General features: G+C 52.0%; 1 protein-coding gene across 1 annotated transcript in view; it reads left to right on the top strand.

Annotated features, from left to right (window-relative positions):
• Dnah1 (dynein axonemal heavy chain 1) overlaps nt 1-19,196 on the top strand; it is a 65,327-nt gene that overhangs the window by 33,409 nt on the left and 12,722 nt on the right. Inside the window, 16 exon segments of the mRNA XM_051141589.1 lie at nt 2,712-2,889; nt 5,440-5,634; nt 5,724-5,843; nt 6,127-6,285; nt 6,374-6,481; nt 7,541-7,681; nt 7,827-7,987; nt 8,640-8,797; nt 9,369-9,542; nt 10,208-10,246; nt 13,557-13,735; nt 14,846-15,076; nt 16,316-16,512; nt 16,969-17,104; nt 17,926-18,134; nt 18,308-18,479. Of these exon segments, the coding sequence (XP_050997546.1) occupies nt 2,712-2,889; nt 5,440-5,634; nt 5,724-5,843; nt 6,127-6,285; nt 6,374-6,481; nt 7,541-7,681; nt 7,827-7,987; nt 8,640-8,797; nt 9,369-9,542; nt 10,208-10,246; nt 13,557-13,735; nt 14,846-15,076; nt 16,316-16,512; nt 16,969-17,104; nt 17,926-18,134; nt 18,308-18,479 (2,557 nt within the window).

Below are 19,196 nucleotides of genomic sequence, written 5' to 3'. Positions count from 1 at the left end.
CCTAGGAGACTCGGAAGTGAGGCACAGACCCTTTCCTTGATATATAGATCTTGTGAAGACTGAGCTGTTCTTAGGTTCGGAAGCAGAACTTGTCCCTTCTCCAGTTCTTCCACCTTCCAGAACCTTCCAGAACTGCTGCCTGTTGTTGCCTCTCCCCCACTGCTGTTCCCCCTGGGACACCATCATTTACTTCCATTTAATGTGACTTCCGTGGGAGCTCAGCAGGGAGGGGGTATTTCATGTTACACCGAAAACTCCTATTTTTTCCTACTGTAATGCTTAATGAGTGAAGATATGAGAGTTAAAAATACGAGAAGTGGCCAGCCAGGCTGGCGCACGCCTTTAATCCCAGCACTCGGGGGCAGAGGCAGGTGGATCACTGTGAGTTTGAGGCCAGCCTGGCTTACAAAGTGAGTCTAGGTTATTATGAATAAGGCAGCTATGAACATGGTTGAGCATATGTCCCTGTTGTGTGGTAGAGCATTTTCTGGGTATATTCCAAGGAGTGGAATAGCTGGGTCTTGAGGAAGCCCTATTCCCATTTTTCTGAGAAAGCGCCAGATAGATTTCCAAAGTGGTTGTACTAGTTTGCATTTCCACCAGCAATGAAGGGGAGTGTTCCTCTCTCTCTCCACATCCTGAAACAGCCTAAGTGTCCCTCAGTAGAAGAATGGATAAAGAAACTGTGGTATATTTACACTATGGAATACTACTCAGCTATTAAAAAACAAGGAATTCCCAAAATTTGTGGACAAATGAATTGAACTAGAAATTATCATAATGAGTGAGTTCACCCAGAAGCAAAAAGAGACAAATGGTATATACTCACTTATATCGAGACACTAGTCCAAGGGGTACGTCCCATGAAAAACTTTACTTACCAGGAAAGTGGGTCAGAGAGGAGGACATCCTATTGAGACTTTAGGTGAGAGAAGCATGGGAGAGTGGGGAAATAGAAGGATCCAGAGGGCCCTGGAAACCTACAAGAAGAACTTTATGACAGGCGGATCTGGGTCCTGGGGTCCTCCTCAAACTATGGCACCAGCCAAGGAAAATATAGGCAGTAAACTTCGAACACCTACCCAGACCTAGCCGATGGACAGGACATTCTCCACCGTTGAGTGGAGAATGAGATCTGACTTTCGTAAGAATGCTGGTGTCCCATTTCTGACCACGTCCCCTGGATGGGGAGGCCTGGTGGCACTCAGAGGAAGGATAGCAAGTTACCAAGAAGAGACTCAATACCCTAAGAGCATATTTGGGGGAGGAGGTCCCCCTTAGTCACAGACATAGGGGAGGGGAGTAGAGGGGAAGCGGCAGGGAGGGAGGAATAGGAGGATACAAGGAATGGGCTAACAATTGAGATGTAATATGAATAAGTTAATAAAATAAAATTTAAAAAAAAAAAGAAAAAAAGTGAGTCTAGGACTGACAGGGATACATGGAAAAACCCTGTCTTGGACAACCACAAAAAAAAAGAAAAAAAAAAAAAAAAAAAAGAGAGAGAGAGAGAAAACCAATGATCAAAACACATTATATGTAAGTAATAAACTATCAGAAATATTTAAAGATGCCCCATTAAGGAAATCAGTAGACAGATCATAGATTTAGAAATGCATTAAAAATTTTTTTTTATTATTATTTGGTTTTTTGAGACAGGGTTTCTCTGTAGCCTTGGCTGTCCTGGAGTCCCTTTGTAGACCAGGCTGGCCTTGAACTCACAGCGATCTGCCTGCCTCTGCCTCCAGAGTGCTGGGATTAAAGGCATATGCCACCATGCCCAGCTTAGAAATGCATTTATATCTATATGACCTCAGAGTTTTATTCAAAACATAGTAGAACTCTGGCTGTCCCTACTCTATCCCGTCAGACATTTTACTTTCTGTAGATTCATTTGCCTGAGGTCAAGTGGAATCTGTAAATATTAAATGGAAAGTTCTAGATGTGCAGAATTAATGCATGTTAAATCGTACACCATTCTGAGTAGTGGGAAGAAGTCTTGTACTGAGCCATTCCACCACACCATGGGACATGAACCAGCCCTTTGTCCAGTGTGTCCATGCTGTGTACAGTGCCTCCTCAGTAGCACCCCTTAGCCATGTCAGTCATCAGATTGACTTATGGGCTCACTGCTTATACTTAAATAACCCTTTTAAACAACTATGCCTCCCTAGTATAAACTTTTATTACAGTTACAACTTTTATTACTGTTACAACTGTTGTTTGTTAATGTATCTGAATTATAAATCAATTTTCTCATATATAGAATAACAGATTATATATATATATATATATATATATATAAAATTCTGTACTATACACAGTTTCAGATATCCACAATGGGGGTGGGGGAGGAGGAATCTTGGAATGTTTCTCTTGAAGACAAATCAATGTTTTTAAGTAAGAAGCTAGGTTTTCTTCTTCTTCTTCTTCTTCTTCTTCTTCTTCTTCTTCTTCTTCTTCTTCTTCTTCTTCTTCTTCTTCTTTTTCCTTGCAAAATTGACCAGTACTTCAGTAATTGCTTGGCAAATATGTAAAAAACTGTATTACATATGAGGATGATATGATGAAATCCAGTATTAGACATAACTAATATATGCTAATAAAAAAAGATGAGAGTCAGCCGGGTGCCTAGGTTTCCCTGGGAACCATTTGTGCCCATCGCCCTGCCTCCCTGGCATCGACATCTCCCTCGTCTCTGGTGGTTACAGGACAGATGGAATTTTCTCCTCCCTCATCCGGGCTGGGGCCATTGCTGCTGACACCAACAAGAAATGGTATATGTTTGACGGCCCCGTGGATGCTGTCTGGATAGAGAACATGAACACAGTGCTGGATGACAACAAGAAGCTGTGCCTCAGCTCTGGGGAGATCATCAAACTCACGGAGGTGGCTGCCTGCCTGCCTGCCTGCCTGTCTGCCTGCCTGCCTGCCTGCCTGCCTGCCTGCCTGTCTGCCTGCCTGCCTGCCTGCCTGCCTGTCTGCCTGCCTGTCTTCCCACCTGCCTGCCTGTCTGCCTGCCCGCCTGCCTGTCCGCCTGCCTGCCTGCCTGTCTTCCAGCCTGCCTGCCTGCCTGTCTGCCTGCCTGCCTGCCTGCCTGTCTGCCTGCCTGTCTGCCTGCCTGCCTGCCTGTCTTCCCACCTGCCTGCCTGTCTGCCTGTCTGCCCGCCCGCCTGCCCGCCCGCCTGCCTGCCTGCCTGCCCGCCTGCCTGCCTGCCTGCCTGTCTTCCCACCTGCCTGCCTGCCTGCCTGCCTGCCCGCCTGCCCGCCTATCTGCCTGCCTGCCTGCCCACCTGCCTGCCTGTCTGCCTGCCCACCTGCCTGCCTGTCTGCCTGCCTGCCTGTCTTCCAGCCTGCCTGCCTGTCTGCCTGCCTGTCTGCCCGCCTGCCAGTTGGCCTGCCTGCCTACCTGTCTTCCTGCCTGCCTGCCTGCCTGCCTGCCTGCCCACCTGCTGTCTGCCTGCCTGCCTGTCTGCCTGCCTGCCTGTCTGCCTGCCCACCTGTCTGCCTGCCTGTCTGCCTGCCTGCCTGCCCACCTGCTGCCTGCCTGCCTGCCTGTCTTCCCGCCTGCCTATCTGCCTGTCTGCCTGTCTGCCTGCCTGCCTGTCTGCCCGCCTGCCTGTCTACCTGCCTGTCTGCCCGCCTGCCAGTCGGCCTGCCTGCCTGCCTGCCCACCTGCCTGCCTGTCTTCCTGCCTGCCTGTCTTCCTGCCTGCCTGCCTGCCTGCCCACCTGCCTGCCTGTCTTCCTGCCTGTCTGTCTGCCTGCCTGCCTGCCCGCCTGCCTGCCTGTCTTCCTGTCTGCCTGTCTGCCTGCCTGCCTGTCTGCCCACCTGCTGTCTGCCTGCCTACCTGTCTGCCTGCCCGCCTGCCCACCTGTCTGCCTGCCTGTCTGCCTGCCTGCCTGCCTGCCTGCCCGCCTGCCTGCCTGTCTTCCTGCCTGTCTGCCTGCCTGTCTGTCTGCCTGCCTGCCCGCCTGCCTGCCTGTCTTCCTGCCTGCCTGTCTGCCTGTCTGCCTGCCTGCCTGTCTGCCCACCTGCTGTCTGCCTGCCTACCTGTGTGCCTGCCCGCCTGCCCACCTGTCTGCCTGCCTGTCTGCCTGTCTGCCTGCCCACCTGCTGCCTGCCTGCTTGCCTGTCTTCCTGCCTGCCTGTCTGCCCGCCTGCCTGTCTACCTGCCTGTCTGCCCGCCTGCCAGTCGGCCTGCCTGCCTGCCTGCCCACCTGCCTGCCTGTCTTCCTGCCTGCCTGCCTGCCTGCCCACCTGCCTGCCTGTCTTCCTGCCTGTCTGCCTGCCTGCCTGTCTACCTGCCTGTCTGCCCGCCTGCCAGTCGGCCTGCCTGCCTGCCTGCCCACCTGCCTGCCTGTCTTCCTGCCTGCCTGCCCACCTGCCTGCCTGTCTTCCTGCCTGTCTGCCTGCCTGTCTGCCCGCCTGCCTGTCTACCTGCCTGTCTGCCCGCCTGCCAGTTGGCCTGCCTGCCTGCCTGCCCACCTGCCTGCCTGTCTTCCTGCCTGCCTGCCCACCTGCCTGCCTGTCTTCCTGCCTGCCTGCCTGCCTGTCTTCCTGCCTGCCTGCCTGCCTGTCTGCCTGCCCGCCCGCCTGCCTGCCTGCCTGTCTGCCTGCCTATCTTCCTGCCTTCCTCCCACCTTCCCTCCCTGCCTGCCTGCCTGCCAGCTGCTCACCCATTCTCCCCTGCAGCTAGTTGGATCTGGAGACCCTGCTGGCCAGGCATCACCCCACTCAACCCCTTCACCACAACTCACCAAGGAGCCTGGATAGTAGGATCTTGGGCCCAACCCCATTCCTGAATTCCCTTCCCCAAGTAATATCCTATGCACCTACCTTCCTAAGGTGTCCCAAGCCGTGGGCCATGACAGCTGCCTTGTTGTTCCCTAGCTTATGCTGCCTCATGCCTCCAAGGTCCACTCCACTCTGGGCCATGTCTACCTAGTCTTGCTCTATGTGTTAACCCAGTTCAAGCAGTGCATTCAGGCGCTAGGGACTGGTAGTACGAGCCTGGCCACAGGGGCCTCCTTGGTGTATGTAGCTCAGCCCTTGAGAAAGTTGGCTGTGGCCTGAGTATGAGAACATCTCTGAGTGCATAATGCACTAAGCTCCTGAGAACACAGGCCAGGGAATCTGAGCCTGGTTGTGAGCAGAGCACATATTTCCTATTCGCTTTCCCAGGCCTCTAGGAACTCTGCACTGGCCATAAAGTCTGGGACTCCCCAACCTTGGCTTTCTTCCAGGGCCTTGTGGAAGGCCACATTATCAGATGAGGAGTCAGGGACCCCTGAACCTCAGCTCCAGCCTTGATCCACCCTATGACTGACCGAAGACCCTTCTAGAAGGATAAGCATGCAGTTTTCCTGTGCCCCATCTCTCTCTCTTTCCCTTACTTGGGGTCTGCTGGTCCACTTACATGTTGTATCCTGGCACCAGGCAATGACCATGATGTTTGAGGTACAAGACCTGGCAGTGGCCTCCCCAGCCACGGTCTCCCGCTGTGGCATGGTATACCTGGAGCCCAGCATCCTAGGGCTCATGCCATTCGTTGAGTGCTGGCAAAAAAGCCTCCCTTCCCTCATAAAGCCCTACGAGGAATCTTTCAAGAGTCTCTTTGTCAAGTTCCTGGAGGTAGGTGAGGTCACAGGTACACCCAGCCAAAGGGGCAGTAGAGCACTGTCACCACCAGCCATGAGAGCCTAGTGCTTGTAACCCAACAGAGTTCCATCAGCTTTGTTCGAGTCACAGTGAAGGAAGTGATTGCCTCAACCAACAGCAACCTGACCATGAGCCTCCTCAAACTACTTGACTGTTTCTTCAGACCTTTCCTACCCAGAGAGGTACAGATCAAACAATGGAGCTGGAGGCCTGTTCTCACCTGGCCCCTGTTCTCCTTACCAGGGCTGCCAGGGGCCTCTGAACCCTACCCACCTCCATCTCACCCCCATCCCCCCCCCACCCCCCCCCCACCCCGCTTCCTGGAAGAACCGGATTTACTCCCCACATATCATAAGCCTACCCCATCCCACGTGTTGCAGGGAAACAAGTTACATGCTATGCCCACTGAGGCATCCCACTACTGCCTCGACTTAGCCTGACGCTGTTTGTTCCCCCTGTCCCCAGGGCCTCAAGAAGATACCCTCTGAAAAGCTGAGTCGTATCCCAGAGCTGATAGAACCCTGGTTCATCTTCTCCCTCATCTGGAGTGTAGGCGCCACTGGAGACTATGCCAGCCGCCTCAGCTTCAGCCAGTGGCTAAGGATGAAGATGGTGGTAGAAGAGGTGAGTAGCAGTGGACCAGGCCAGGCCTCTGGGGCCAACGGCAGGCAGCCCACTTGGCCGCACAGCCTGCTTCCCTTGCTTCCGACAGGTGAGACTGCAGTTCCCAAAAGAAGGGCTGGTGTTCGATTACCGACTGGATGACGCTGGGATCAGCAGCACTGAGGATGATGATGATGATGATGAAGAAGGCAAACAGGTCGCCATGGGCCTGCCCAAGAATGAGGGAGGGTAGAGCCCCACTGGGTTGTGGGATGTCCCCCTCGATGAATAATGGCCACTTAAGAGAAAGCCACACCAATTGCCCAGGTCTGAGGCAATTGGCTATTTATATCACCACGCGGAGCTTTATCGTCCACCAGGTGTTTATTGTTGGGTTCCCTTTACACACATGGGCACTGAGACATAAAACAGTCTTAATCAGCCGGTCAGTGGTAGAGTTGAATTAGAGTGTGGAGTTTAGAGGCTTCAGTGGGCCTCACTTCCCAGACAGCTGTTTCTTCTGCGTTGATGCTGAGTCCAGGGACCGGCTTTCTTTTTCTAGGCAGCAGCCCTCACTTTCTTTGGAACCGAGCTCCCTAAGAGCCCAGGAGCATGTCTGTTGTCTTGCTTTAGTGTCCCATTGTAACTATCAGTCAGAGCTCCTGGGTCAGGGCTCCGAAGCCCCAGAGGGAGTGACAGAAAGTCGCTACATTAAGTCCTGCAGCGGAGCTTTGGGTCTAAGAGTCAGAACTGCCACCAGTGGGACATGTTGGTTTGGCCAAATTGAGCCCTTCATCAAAGGAGTTTTTCAAGGGCCATGGGTAAGGGAATTATGAGGCAGGGACGGTGAGGAGAGCCTGGGTGGCTCTCAGCATACAGCTGTCAGTGCCCTCGGCTCTGGGTTAGCCTGAAAATCAGCAGTGGGCACCTTTGTCTTCCTGGACCATTCTATTCCCAGAGCATCTTCTTGCCAAGACCTAGGGACTGGCTGTGTATAGGGAAGCCACCACCACAGCAGCTGCACTCAGCCCCCTGACTGCTCAGCTGTGTTCAGAGAACCACTAATCCTCGTGCTTTATGGTGGGAGCCTCCTATTCCATGCAAAGAGCAGACCACTGGGATCCCTAGTACTGTCAGAAGTAGCTCTTGCCTGGATGTTCTCGCCAAGGTGCTGCAGGACAACACCTCATCCTCCTGCTGTGTTAGCAGTGCGGCCACAGCCAGGAGTGGAATGGGAAGGGCTTTCGGCCCCATCCTGAACCACATGTGGTTCCAGATTGCCTGGGTAAAGTGGATGGACTCCTCCGCTCCATTCACCATGATGCCAGACACCAACTACTGCAACATCATTGTGCCCACCATGGACACCATCCAGATGTCCTACCTTCTGGGCATGCTGATCACCAGTAACAAGCCTGTGAGTGCCACCATCATGCCCTGCCCCAGCCGACCCAAGGCTCGGGCTAGGGTGTGGCTAGGGTTCTACACCAACAAGATGGTAGCTCTCTGTGCGTTAGCGTTGGGCGAGCCCACCTTCCCGATGCCGATCACCTCTCTCCCAGGTGCTGTGTATCGGGCCGACAGGCACAGGGAAGACGCTCACTGTCTCCAACAAGCTTCTCAGGAACCTGCCGCTGGAATACGTCAGCCACTTCCTCACCTTCTCAGCCCGCACCTCAGCCAACCAGACCCAGGACCTCATTGACAGCAAGCTGGACAAAAGGCAGGGCACCTCTGGTTCCTTCCTCAGCCAGTGTCCCCAGCCCAGCTGAACCAGCTACTATGTCACCTCCCCACAAAATTATACTCCTGGCTTTGCCTGAAATGACCCAGAGGGAACAAGAAAGCCCCTCAAGGGGACTTCAGTTGTCTGTCAGATCTCTCCGTGCCTCTTTCAGGATCCCTCTAGTCTATCTGTAGGGCTTTCACTGGCCACTAAGTCCAAAGCTCTGCCTTTGAGATGGCTGCTATCTATCTTTCTAGGAAGTAGGACTCTTGTTTTGTTTGGTTTTTTTGTTTGTTTGCTTGCTTGCTTGCTTGTTTGTTTTTCGAGACAGGGTCTCTCTGTGTAGCCTTGGCTGTCCTGGACTCGCTTTGTAGACCAGGCTGGCCTCGAACTCACAGCGATCTACCTGCCTCTGCCTCCCGAGTGCTGGGATTAAAGGTGTGTGCCACCATGCCCGGCATAGTAGGACTCTTTTTAAAGACCCAAGATACAGGTCAGCTGGTCCCAAATGTCCCAAGACAGAGGGCCGGTCACGAAGTTTAGCAATTTAGAGTAGGCTAAAATTTAGCGAGGTGCCATTCAGCTGCCTCTCAAATTCTCAGAGGACCTGGTGTCCGTGGGTGCTGGGCTCACACAGCCCCTCCCACAGGCGAAAGGGTGTGTTCGGGCCACCCCTAGGGCGCAACTTCATCTTCTTCATTGATGACCTGAACATGCCAGCCCTGGAGACATATGGAGCACAGCCGCCTATTGAGCTGTTGCGCCAATGGATGGACCACGGTGGCTGGTACGACCGAAAGCTCATCGGTGCGTGCTGGCTTGGAACAGTGGGAGGTGGGCTGCATGTGCTGGGTGAAGAGTACAGAAGGTGTGGGGGTAAAGCCCACTGTAGGGGTCCACAAAAATATTTTAAATGTCTCTTAAAACAAGGGAATGAACAGTTAGGTCAAAGAAAATTTTCGGTGCCTGTTAACACATTCTCTATATCAGTACTGTGGTAAATTACACTTTTTGCATGCATATGTGGACACGTGTTTGCATGACCGTGAGCACGTGTGTTTGTGGGTCCATGTTGGATATCTCCCTTGATGGCTCTCACTTAACTGAGGCAGGGTCTCATAGAACCTAAAACGTGCTGACTCAGCATATGTAGCTAACCAGCTGAGCCCTGTCTCTACGTCCTGAGTTGCTAGGATAACAGCCACACTGCCACACCTCCCTAGCTCTCATGTGGGTTCCTGGAGATGCAGATGCTCTGATCCATCTCCCCGAAACCAGAAATGAGTGTTTTAACATATATCCTTATCATGGGCATGGAGCCCACAAAAATCATGTGATTCTGGGGAGGGTCCCCTCTGACTTCTCACTCCCACTCCAGGAGCCTTCAAGAACCTGGTGGATATCAACTTCGTCTGTGCCATGGGTCCCCCGGGGGGAGGCAGGAACGCTATCACCCCAAGGCTGACACGCCACTTCAACTACCTGTCCTTCATTGAGATGGATGAAGTCAGCAAGAAACACATCTTCTCGACAATCCTGGGATGTTGGATGGGTGAGTGTCGGGTTGGGGCAGGAGGGCCCCTAACTGCAACGCCAGCTTTACTCCTTTACCCACCTGTCACAACTGGCAAATTTATGAACCTCTCCAAACTTCAGTTTCTTTACCATTGGAGGCTAATATTAGTACCTATTGCTCCAAGCCTGGAGAGTTAAGTAAAACATGGCCAAGCAGTAATTCTGCATATTGCACATGTGACACATGTATCGCTGCACATACACATTCACTTACATAGAGAGACACGTGTTGGTGTTTGCCCAGAAGCTGCCGTGGGATGACTGCAAGTGTTGGAGAACAGGAAGCCAGAAAGACTAAAGTGGGGCAAAGTAGCTCAGCTCCATCCTGGTGCTTGGAAAAAGTCCACCAGGATGCTGTTTCTCCAGTAGCCCACCCAGCACACCCTGACCATGGAATGCCACTTGGCACCACGCTGGGTGGAGAGTACTGAAGTTAAGCCTTCCGTCTGGCCTGGGCCACCCTGCCAGAGCTATAGGCCAGGGCTCTCCTTCATGTACAAATGGGGTAAGGGGCACATTTCTCTGACGAAAGGTGGGAAGCAGCTGCTTTTGAGGAGCTTCCTGGTAGGACACAGCTGGCCAGGGTAGGCAGCAAGTGACTACCTAAACTCTGAACCTTGCATCTGTCTCTCCATCCTGCAGACGGACTCCTCGGTGAGAAAAGCTACCGAGAGCCTGTGCGTAAGTGCAACCTGGGCCTGGGAGGGCCTTGAGGGAAAGGGACTTTAGTCTGGAGGCAACCTTTGTGCTCTGGCCCTAGCCAGCTAGCTAGGGTAAGGTTAGGCTCAGGGACCACAGTGTGACCTCCTCAGGATCATGTGGAACCAGAGCACATGTCAGCACCAGCCCTGGCCACTCTTCAGCCTTCAGGACCACTCTTAGAGTCATCCCATCCCTTGGCACCTAGGCAGGAAATGAAAGATGAGTGGATGAAGAAACAAATCCTTCAAACCCTGCAATCTGAAAGAGCCACAGTAAAAAGAAAGTCAGCCTTCTCCGGGGAGCAGGTGTGGGCAGGAAAGCAGGTGATTTGCCACTAGGAGGCAGGCATCCCTCTGCGGTAGCCTCACACAGATCTAAGTTGTCATCCATGGCTGCAGGGCAGCTAGCCACTTCAGGTTCTGTCCTGTCTTGGTGACCACCTCCTCCATTTCTTTCTCTCAGCTGAAAGAGATTGTCACACTCCCTCTCTGAGAGAGCCTCTCACTGTTACTGACAATCCCCACATGCCTCTTGTCACCTTGACGAATGAACTTCCTATTCTAGCACAGGCCAGGCTCCTCCTCTTTGACCTAATGGAAGCTGAGAGTCACACATCCCCCAACACCGGTATTCCCTGTTCCAGTGGGCCACTCTATCAACATATAAAGATGTTGTGGGCTGTGGTGGCACACACCTTTAGTCCCAGCACTCAAGAGGCAAAGGCAGATGGATCTCTGAGTCTAAGGCCAGACTGATCTATTTGTCTACATAGTGAGTTTGAGAACAGCCAGAGCTACATAGTGAGAACCCATCTAAAAATTAAACAAAAACCTATAATGTCCTCATTTCTCCAGTCCTGACCAAAACCTAAAATTATCTCCATCGGCCAGAGCCCTTCTTCACCCGTTGCCTCACTTCTCTGCTTAGCTTTATCATGTTTTTAATATTTTATTTATTTATTACATATACACACCAGAAGAGGGCATCAGATCACATTATAGATGGTTGTGAGCCACCATGTGGTTGCTGGGAATTGAACTCAGGACCTCTGGAAGAACAGACAGTGCTCTTAACTTCTGAGCCATCTCTCCAGCCCCTCTGCTTAGCTTTATAACAAAACTCCTCAAGAACTCTTTTCCCACTGGCATATCCCCATCCCTCCTGTTTTCCACTGAGTTACCTCCTCCATGCTTGTCGCTGGTGACAAGAGTGTAGCCACAGCAGTAGTCAGATCTCAGGCCCCATCTGCTCTGTAAACAGCCTTTGCTCCCAGGCCCTGCTCACTCCTGGGTATCCCAGTCAGCCTTCTGTTGCTCTGATAAAGCAGCCTGAGGAAGGGACAGTTTCTTTTTGTTCACCAGTTCAAAAGTTTCCTCTGAGATTGGCTTGCTCTGTTGCTCTGGGTCTGTGGTGAGGAAAACGCCATAGTAGCAGGAGGGCGTGGTAAAGCAAGGCTGTTCATGGCATCCAGGAAACACAGGCAGGCAGGAGGGTGTCAGGGCAATATATACTTTTCGAAGATGTTCGCCAAGCAATCCTCTTCCTCCAACCAAGACCGCTTCCTTCACATATTCACTATGAGCCCCATTCAGGATGCATTCATCAACGAATTATTGATGAGTTTAGTGTGCCTGTGACCCAATCATCTTTCTTTTCTTTTTTTCTTTTTTCTTTTTCTTTCTTTTTGTTTTTGATATTTTGTTTTGTTTTTTCGAGACAGAGTTTCTCTGTGTAGCCTTGACTATCCTAGACTCGCTTTTGTAGACCAGGCTGGCCTCGAACTCACAGCAATCCGCCTGCCTCTACCTCCCAAGTGCTAGGATTAAAAGTGTGCACCACCACCACCCACCCAACTCATCTTTCAATGATTGGATCCACCAGCTGGGGACCACAAACCTTTTCAGGGTGTCACCTCAACTGCAAACTATCATCCTAGGCACCCCGTCTTGGGTTTACTAGATGTTGACCTCCAGCCCCCTTTGCCTCTTAAATACACCATTCTCAGACCATCTCATCCTGGCTCAAATGTAAAGTCAGCTTCATGTCACCAACATCCCAGTCCACACCCTCAGCTCAGACTTCTCCCCTAAACACGTGACTCCATACTTCTCACATGTCTACTGTGCATCTCAGACTGAGCCTGCTCAAATGCATGCTTTCCATGCCTTGTCAGTCCCATCCTCACCTTTGGTGACGGCGGCTCCATCCTTCCAGGTGCTCATGAGCAGAATAGCACCATCATCTTCTTGCTTTCATGCCACATGACAATCGTCAGGAGCTCTCTTGGCTATCTCCACAGAGTCTGTCCTAAGTCAACTCCCCACCCTCTCCTCACTCACTGATCCCTGGGGTGGCCCCCTCCGGGGTCTACTCACTCTGCCTCCATGTAGCCATTCGTCCAGCCTCCTCCTGCAGCCAGAGGGGACCTGTTAAAACATTAGATCAAGATGGGTGTGGTAGCACCTGCCTGCGGTCCTAGTGACTTAGGAGGCTAAGGTAGGAGAGTCACTCCAGTCCATGAGTTTGCCCAATGCTAGTCTGGTAAATGCTAGTCTCAAAACTACCCAGCACCAAAAATAAGGCAGTGATGGAAAGTGTCCAGGCTTCACACCCCGCATCGCTTCTCCCACTCAGCCTCTCCTCTTGGTCCTCTACATCCTATCTCCAGGCTTTTGCTCTTGTTGCCTGAACGCTTTCCTCCAGCAGTGTATATGCTTGCAATCTCACTTCTCTGTCTCAGCTTGAATGTCTCCCTTCTCAGCGTGAGCAAGGTAGTGATGAAATGCAAGATGGAGTTTCAGCAACTTTTCACAGAGGGTCGTAAGCCCCAAGTTTCAGGCCTGAGGTCCAGGTCACCCTACACCACCCCCACCAGCACTCCTGGAGCCTTTGTACACCAAGAGACCCCTTGCCCACATGTGACTCAACACTGCCATGTTCGGGTCTGGCCACAGGCTCTTAAGGCAAGGCAGGAAGTTCCCACCCGGTACTGAGTCCACTAATGCCCACAATTCTGTGACAGCCCCTCAGTGCCCTATGTGTGGCCAGCTGTCAGGAATATGAGTGTAAACTTAGGACACACAGAACAAGAGATCCCATTCTATGGCCAGGACACCAGGAAGGCCTTACAAAGAAGGAAGCATCTAAGGAGGGACTGAAACAGAAGTGGAATCCAAGCCTAGGGTTCTGGAATGTGTGCTGGGGGAACCAAAGGAGCAAAGCTAGCACCTGTGGAACCAGATGGGGCACTCCTGTTCTGTGTGACCCGGCCCATTATCCTGTCCCACAGCTGGGGCCCCCAACATCACCCATTTGACGGAACCCCTCGTGGACGCCACCATCAAGGTATACGCTACCATCACCTCCCAGCTTCTGCCCACTCCAGCCAAGTCCCACTATACCTTCAACCTGAGGGACCTCTCCAAAGTTTTCCAGGGTATTCTCATGGCTGAAGCAGCTAAAGTTGAGGTAAGGATCTGCCAGGCCCTCTCCCCATGCCATCCTCCCTAAACCTCCCCCAATTTTAGGCCTTCAGTCTCCAGCTAGGCCCTGCAGAAACTGGGACATAAAGAGTCAGGCCCACCAGAGCCTAACCTTAGGGCAGCTAAGCCTATTTTGTGAGTCAAACTCATGTACAACCTCATGGTGAGGTCATACAAAGATCAAGCCAGGAGAAGGCAAGGAGGCAGGAGAATTTCTAGTGGAGGCCTTACGTGTGAGAAGACTTGGGTGAACGTGATGCCTTTGAAAGTGAAACATGTGCGGGGCAGTGGTGGCACACGCCTTTAATCCCAGCACTTGGGAGGCAGAGGCAGGTGGATCACAGTGAGTATGAGGCCAGCCTGGTCTACAAAGTGAGTCCAGGACAGACAAGGCTACACAGAGAAACCCTGTCTCAAAAGGCCAAAAAAAGAAAATGAAACGTGTGCAGGTATAAGGACTGGGCAGTGGGATGCACGGGAGCCAGAATGCCCAGTATAGAGCTCAAATGGGGAGCCACATGGAGCCCCTGGCTTAACAATCCAAGTGTGGCTACCCCTAGATAGGTGTGGTGGGTAAGACAAAAGCTGGTTCTTTGGTTCTGTCCTTGCCAAGCTCATAGGAAATGAGTAAAGAGAAAGGTCTAGAACTTCCTCAGTGTTCCCAGTTACTCTAAGGAAGGCATGGGAGCTGGAACAGAATGGTCCGTGGATCTAAACACAGGGAAAGACTGGTGGGGCTTGTTGAGCAGTTAGATGTGGGCTGCTGGGAAGGAATAAGGAAAATGAGGTCTCCTTCCCAGGCTTTGAGTTTGGAAGTTTAAAAGAGAAATGATGACTTTGGGATACTCGTGACCAGGTGCTGGTGCTGGTGCCCAGAGGACACTGGGGGCAAGGTTAAGGAGCTCTGCCATTCGTTTTAGTCTTCAGTTGGCCTGCAGGCCCGTCTCCCAGCAGCTCTTGCATGTGGCTCTAGCTCTGATTCAAAGGACAGAGATTAGTGCTATGATCCATGTCCCTACACTCTATCTCCCCTGGCACTTCAAATGATGACTCAGGGCCTGGGGCCAAGGCAGGCACTGACCCTGGGCACTCACAGGACAAGGTGCAGCTGCTGCGACTGTGGTACCATGAGAACTGCCGCGTGTTCCGCGACCGACTGGTGAACGAGGAAGACCGCAGCTGGTTTGATGAGCTCCTTGAAACCCAGATGGAGGAGTTTGAGGTGGCCTTCAACAAAGTCTGCCCCTTCCAGCCCATTCTTTATGGTGACTTCATGTCACCAGGCTCGGATGTAAAGTCCTATGAGCTCATCACCAGTGAGACTAAGGTAGGTCTTCTTTAGTCTGTGCCCTGGAATCCAGGGGACACCAAGTATAGTGCCTAGAGAGTCTGAAAGCCTACACAGGATAAATGCCAGACCCCAGGCCCTCTACCATCAGCACTAATGAATCATCATCCTAGACCAGAGAGCCAGCATAGTCAAAAAAGAAAAAAGCTTTTTGCTTCTCTGAGTCTCCATTTCCCCCTTCACATGGGTTTAGCTAGGCAGCCCATTTGTGAGAACAAGCCTGGAGTCCATCTGAGACAAATCCTGCCAACAGTAACACACCATCCCCATTTGAGATGCTATGATTCTCACTCCCAGAGGGCCAGGAGGAGCCTGGGTGCCAGAGGTCAGTTAGGGCTTTGGGAGACAGCATTGAGGTTTTCATCAGTGGCCTCAAAGCTGTGAGGCTGCAGTGGACCTCCTGGCCGCTTTCCCATACACATTCTCTCCTCATTCTCAGATGGTCTCATGGTTGCTACAGGCTGGTGTGTTTCATGGGTCAGGCTTCTCATAGGCAGATGTGACTTCTGAAAGTCAGCACTCCTTTCCGTGCACAGAAGGAGCAGAACAAGCCATGGGTAGGGTCAGCTCTTTGTCAAAGAAGGCCTGGTACTCAGCATTCCAAAGAACATCATTCCACCAAACCTACCTATAGCTAGGGCTGCCACAAAAACAGTGGCATGGGATTCCTCCAAGGGCCTCCCCCAAATGCTTTCAGGGTGGAGCTGGCTAGAATCCAAAGAAAGCTGCAATAGGTGATGGGCCCAAAGCATTCACTGGGAACTTTATGAATAGAGAGAGTTACAGATTCCTCATGAAGCACAGGGAGACAAGATGTCCTAGTAGGTCTACACAGTGAGTCCAGGACGGCCAGGGCCTTTACACAGAGAGACCCTGTCTCGAAAAACACAGAACAAAACAAAAGATAACCTAGTATGTCCACAATACAGCAATGGGTGCTGGAGCTAGTGAGCACACAGAGACTTGGCTAGGGGCAGAGCGAGCATCTACATGAGGTTCTTTCAGTACTTTGAGTGACAACCTGAGCTAGCTTATCCACACCTGAAGCTGCACAGGGCACACGATTGGGTCCAAGCCCACAGGAGGAAATGTGCAACAGGCCAGGTCACAGATTGGTCAGTCACTCACATTTCTGGGCCTGAACAGGGTCAAGTGAGGGATTGGAGGACCCCTCCACGGAGGAAAGCCTGGCCCTTCCCTACCACCTCCTGTTCCCAGATGATGCAGGTGATTGAGGAGTACATGGAGGACTACAACCAGATCAACACAGCCAAACTGAAGCTGGTCCTCTTTGTGGACGCCATGAGCCATATCTGCCGCATCAGCCGTACTCTGCGCCAGGCACTGGGCAACGCGCTCCTCTTGGGTGTGGGTGGCAGTGGCCGCAGCTCCCTCACTCGGCTGGCCTCCCACATGTAAGGGATTATGGTGGGCAGTGGTGGCATGTGGCAGACTGTTTATAACAGATGCTTTTCCACCATGGTAGAATCCAGGTGTAGCCCCAACATAAACCTATGCAGCCCATGAGCTTCTGGAAGAGCTGCAAATGGGACCTGGACCCCGAGAAGAGGCAGCAGCAGTACCCTGTGGTGCTCTGGGAGGGAGGTTAGAGGAAAGCATCCCAGAAGGATGGGCCTGCTATCAGAATCAGAGCATGCGGGGTGGGTGGTTAAAGGGACAGGACTCTAGGCTATAGGAATGGTAGGCAAAGGTTGGGAAACAAGAGAATAGATGCAGGGCCTAGAGGATCTACAAGTCCACCCTGGATAAGAGCAAGGCACCAGGTGGCTAGCTGGGGTGCGAGCACCCACTATCCATCAGTGCCTGGCCCCAGGCCTCTAGCACACCTTAACCCAGACTCCTGCCTCCAGGGCTGAGTATGAGTGCTTCCAGATTGAGCTGTCTAAGAACTATGGCATGTCCGAGTGGCGTGAAGATGTGAAGAAGGTTCTGCTCAAGGCTGGCCTGCAGAACCTGCCCATCACCTTCCTGTTCTCAGACACTCAGGTGCAACCACCACAGCAGTGGGCAGGGCTTGGGGTGGTCTGAAAACAGAACGTCCCCAAATGACAGCCTGTAGGGTGGTCAGTCCTATATGCGCAGCTCCCTGTATCTTAGGACCCGGTGGGTTATGATTGGACTCATCAAGAGAGGAACCAAAGCCAGCCTCTCGGGGCTAAGGGGAGGCAGAGAGCATCATCGGTACTCCAAGAGTAAAGAATCACCTTGGTACTACAGGACACACAGGCCAATGGCTTCCTACCTTAAGGACGAGAACTTTTGTTCTTGAGGGATAGGGAACCCATAGCTCCACTTTGGGGGACATGGGCCTCTTTTCCAGGTCTCTGAGTAGAGAGACTACAAGACAAATAGTGCATCACTTAAACCTGGTTGGCAGTACAGGTTGTGTCTGGGGACCTGGCTCCAAGATCATGCCCCACCCCTAGACAAGGTCCTTCTCCTCCTAGTCCTGTCTAACCCCTTCATATAGTCAGGAAAATGAGGTTGCCCTCTGACACAGGTGGATGCCTCTGTCAGTCGCCATGGTTTCTTCTTATAGTAAAATAAAGCCTGGAGGACAACTAGAAAGAGATCAGGAAGATTCCACACCATCACCCAGGACCAAGGGCCCTGCCACAGCCCATAGGTTATACAGAGCCTCTACAATGGGGCAGGTCAGGGTACAAATCTGTATGAGGTCACTGGGTGACCTTGGCCTAGGCCTCTATATGGGGCTGCTACAAAGGCCCAGAAAGACTGCTAATGGAATGTGATATATTATCGAGGCTTTCATAAAGACTTATCTCCCACCCCTCGTTCTTCTCCAGATCAAGAATGAGTCCTTCCTAGAGGACATTAACAACGTCTTGAACTCAGGTGACATCCCCAACCTTTACAATGCAGAGGAGCAAGATCAGATCATCAACACCATGAGACCCTACATACAGGAGCAAGGCCTGCAGCCCACCAAAGCCAACCTCATGGCTGCCTATACTGGACGTGTGCAGAGCAACATCCACATAGTGCTGTGCATGAGGTACATGTAGTTGTCATCAGGCCACACGAGGGCCTCTGGGATGCTAGAGGGTACTTCTGAAATGAAAAGCGGACCCAGGCCTGCCTACTATGACCCAAGGCTATAGGCAGGCCCTGAGTCCTGAGTGCCTAAGTCAATTTACCATAAGCCTTATGTGGCTCCTTCCCTCTCAGTCCCATTGGAGAGATCTTCCGAGCTCGCCTGAGGCAGTTCCCCTCCCTTGTCAACTGCTGTACTATTGACTGGTTTAACGAGTGGCCGGCAGAGGCCCTGCAGTCTGTGGCTACCATGTTCCTGAATGAGATCCCGGAACTGGAGTCTTCCCAGGAAGTAATTGAAGGGTTGGTAGGTATCTTGGTGAGAAGCAATCTCTTGTGGAGAGATGTCTCACTTAGGGCAGGGGCTTGGGGTCACTGGGGCCTGGGTAAGAGTCCTACCACTGTCAGAAAAGCTTCGGTAAGATGGCATTATTTGTTTTGATTTTTTTATTTTTTGGTTTGTTTTGTTTTATTTTGTTTTTGACACAGGGTTTCTCTGTGTAGCCTTGGCTGTCCTGAACTTACTCTGTAGACCAGGCTGGTCTCAAACTCACAGTGATTTGCCTGTCTTTGCCTCCTGAGTGCTAGGATCACATTACCTGTTTATGCCTCAGTTTCCCCATGTGTGAAATAGAGCCATGAATCATGAGTGTTCTACAACTGGCTAGCACCCCCCTTTCTTCCAAGAGCCCCGACACCTCTGAAGAGACCACAGATAGGATGTGCCAGACTTGTCTGCTTCAATCTCTGACAATGTTGGCCCTCTGAGGGCCAAGAGATAAGATGAGCCCTACATTTCCCTGTCTTAGACCCAGCCTCTGATGGGATACCCACCATCTTAGGGCTTCTAGAAGGAGGTAGCTTGGGGAGCTGTGGCAAGGGTGCTGGGACACTGCTGGGAGATTCCTGGGTCCACGGTCAAGGCCAGCTCTGTTGTTCTCTAGCATGGGCCTTGAACTTTTCATCTACATAAGAGGTTCACTTGACATGGAGGTTGTGAGGATCTTAGGAAACCATTAGTGTG

The sequence above is a fragment of the Acomys russatus genome, chromosome 3, assembly GCF_903995435.1.
Source record: "Acomys russatus chromosome 3, mAcoRus1.1, whole genome shotgun sequence".
In the NCBI taxonomy this organism is placed as follows: Eukaryota; Metazoa; Chordata; class Mammalia; order Rodentia; family Muridae; genus Acomys; species Acomys russatus.
Note: the sequence above shows the minus strand (reverse complement) of the source record. Positions and strands in the feature narration are given on the sequence as shown.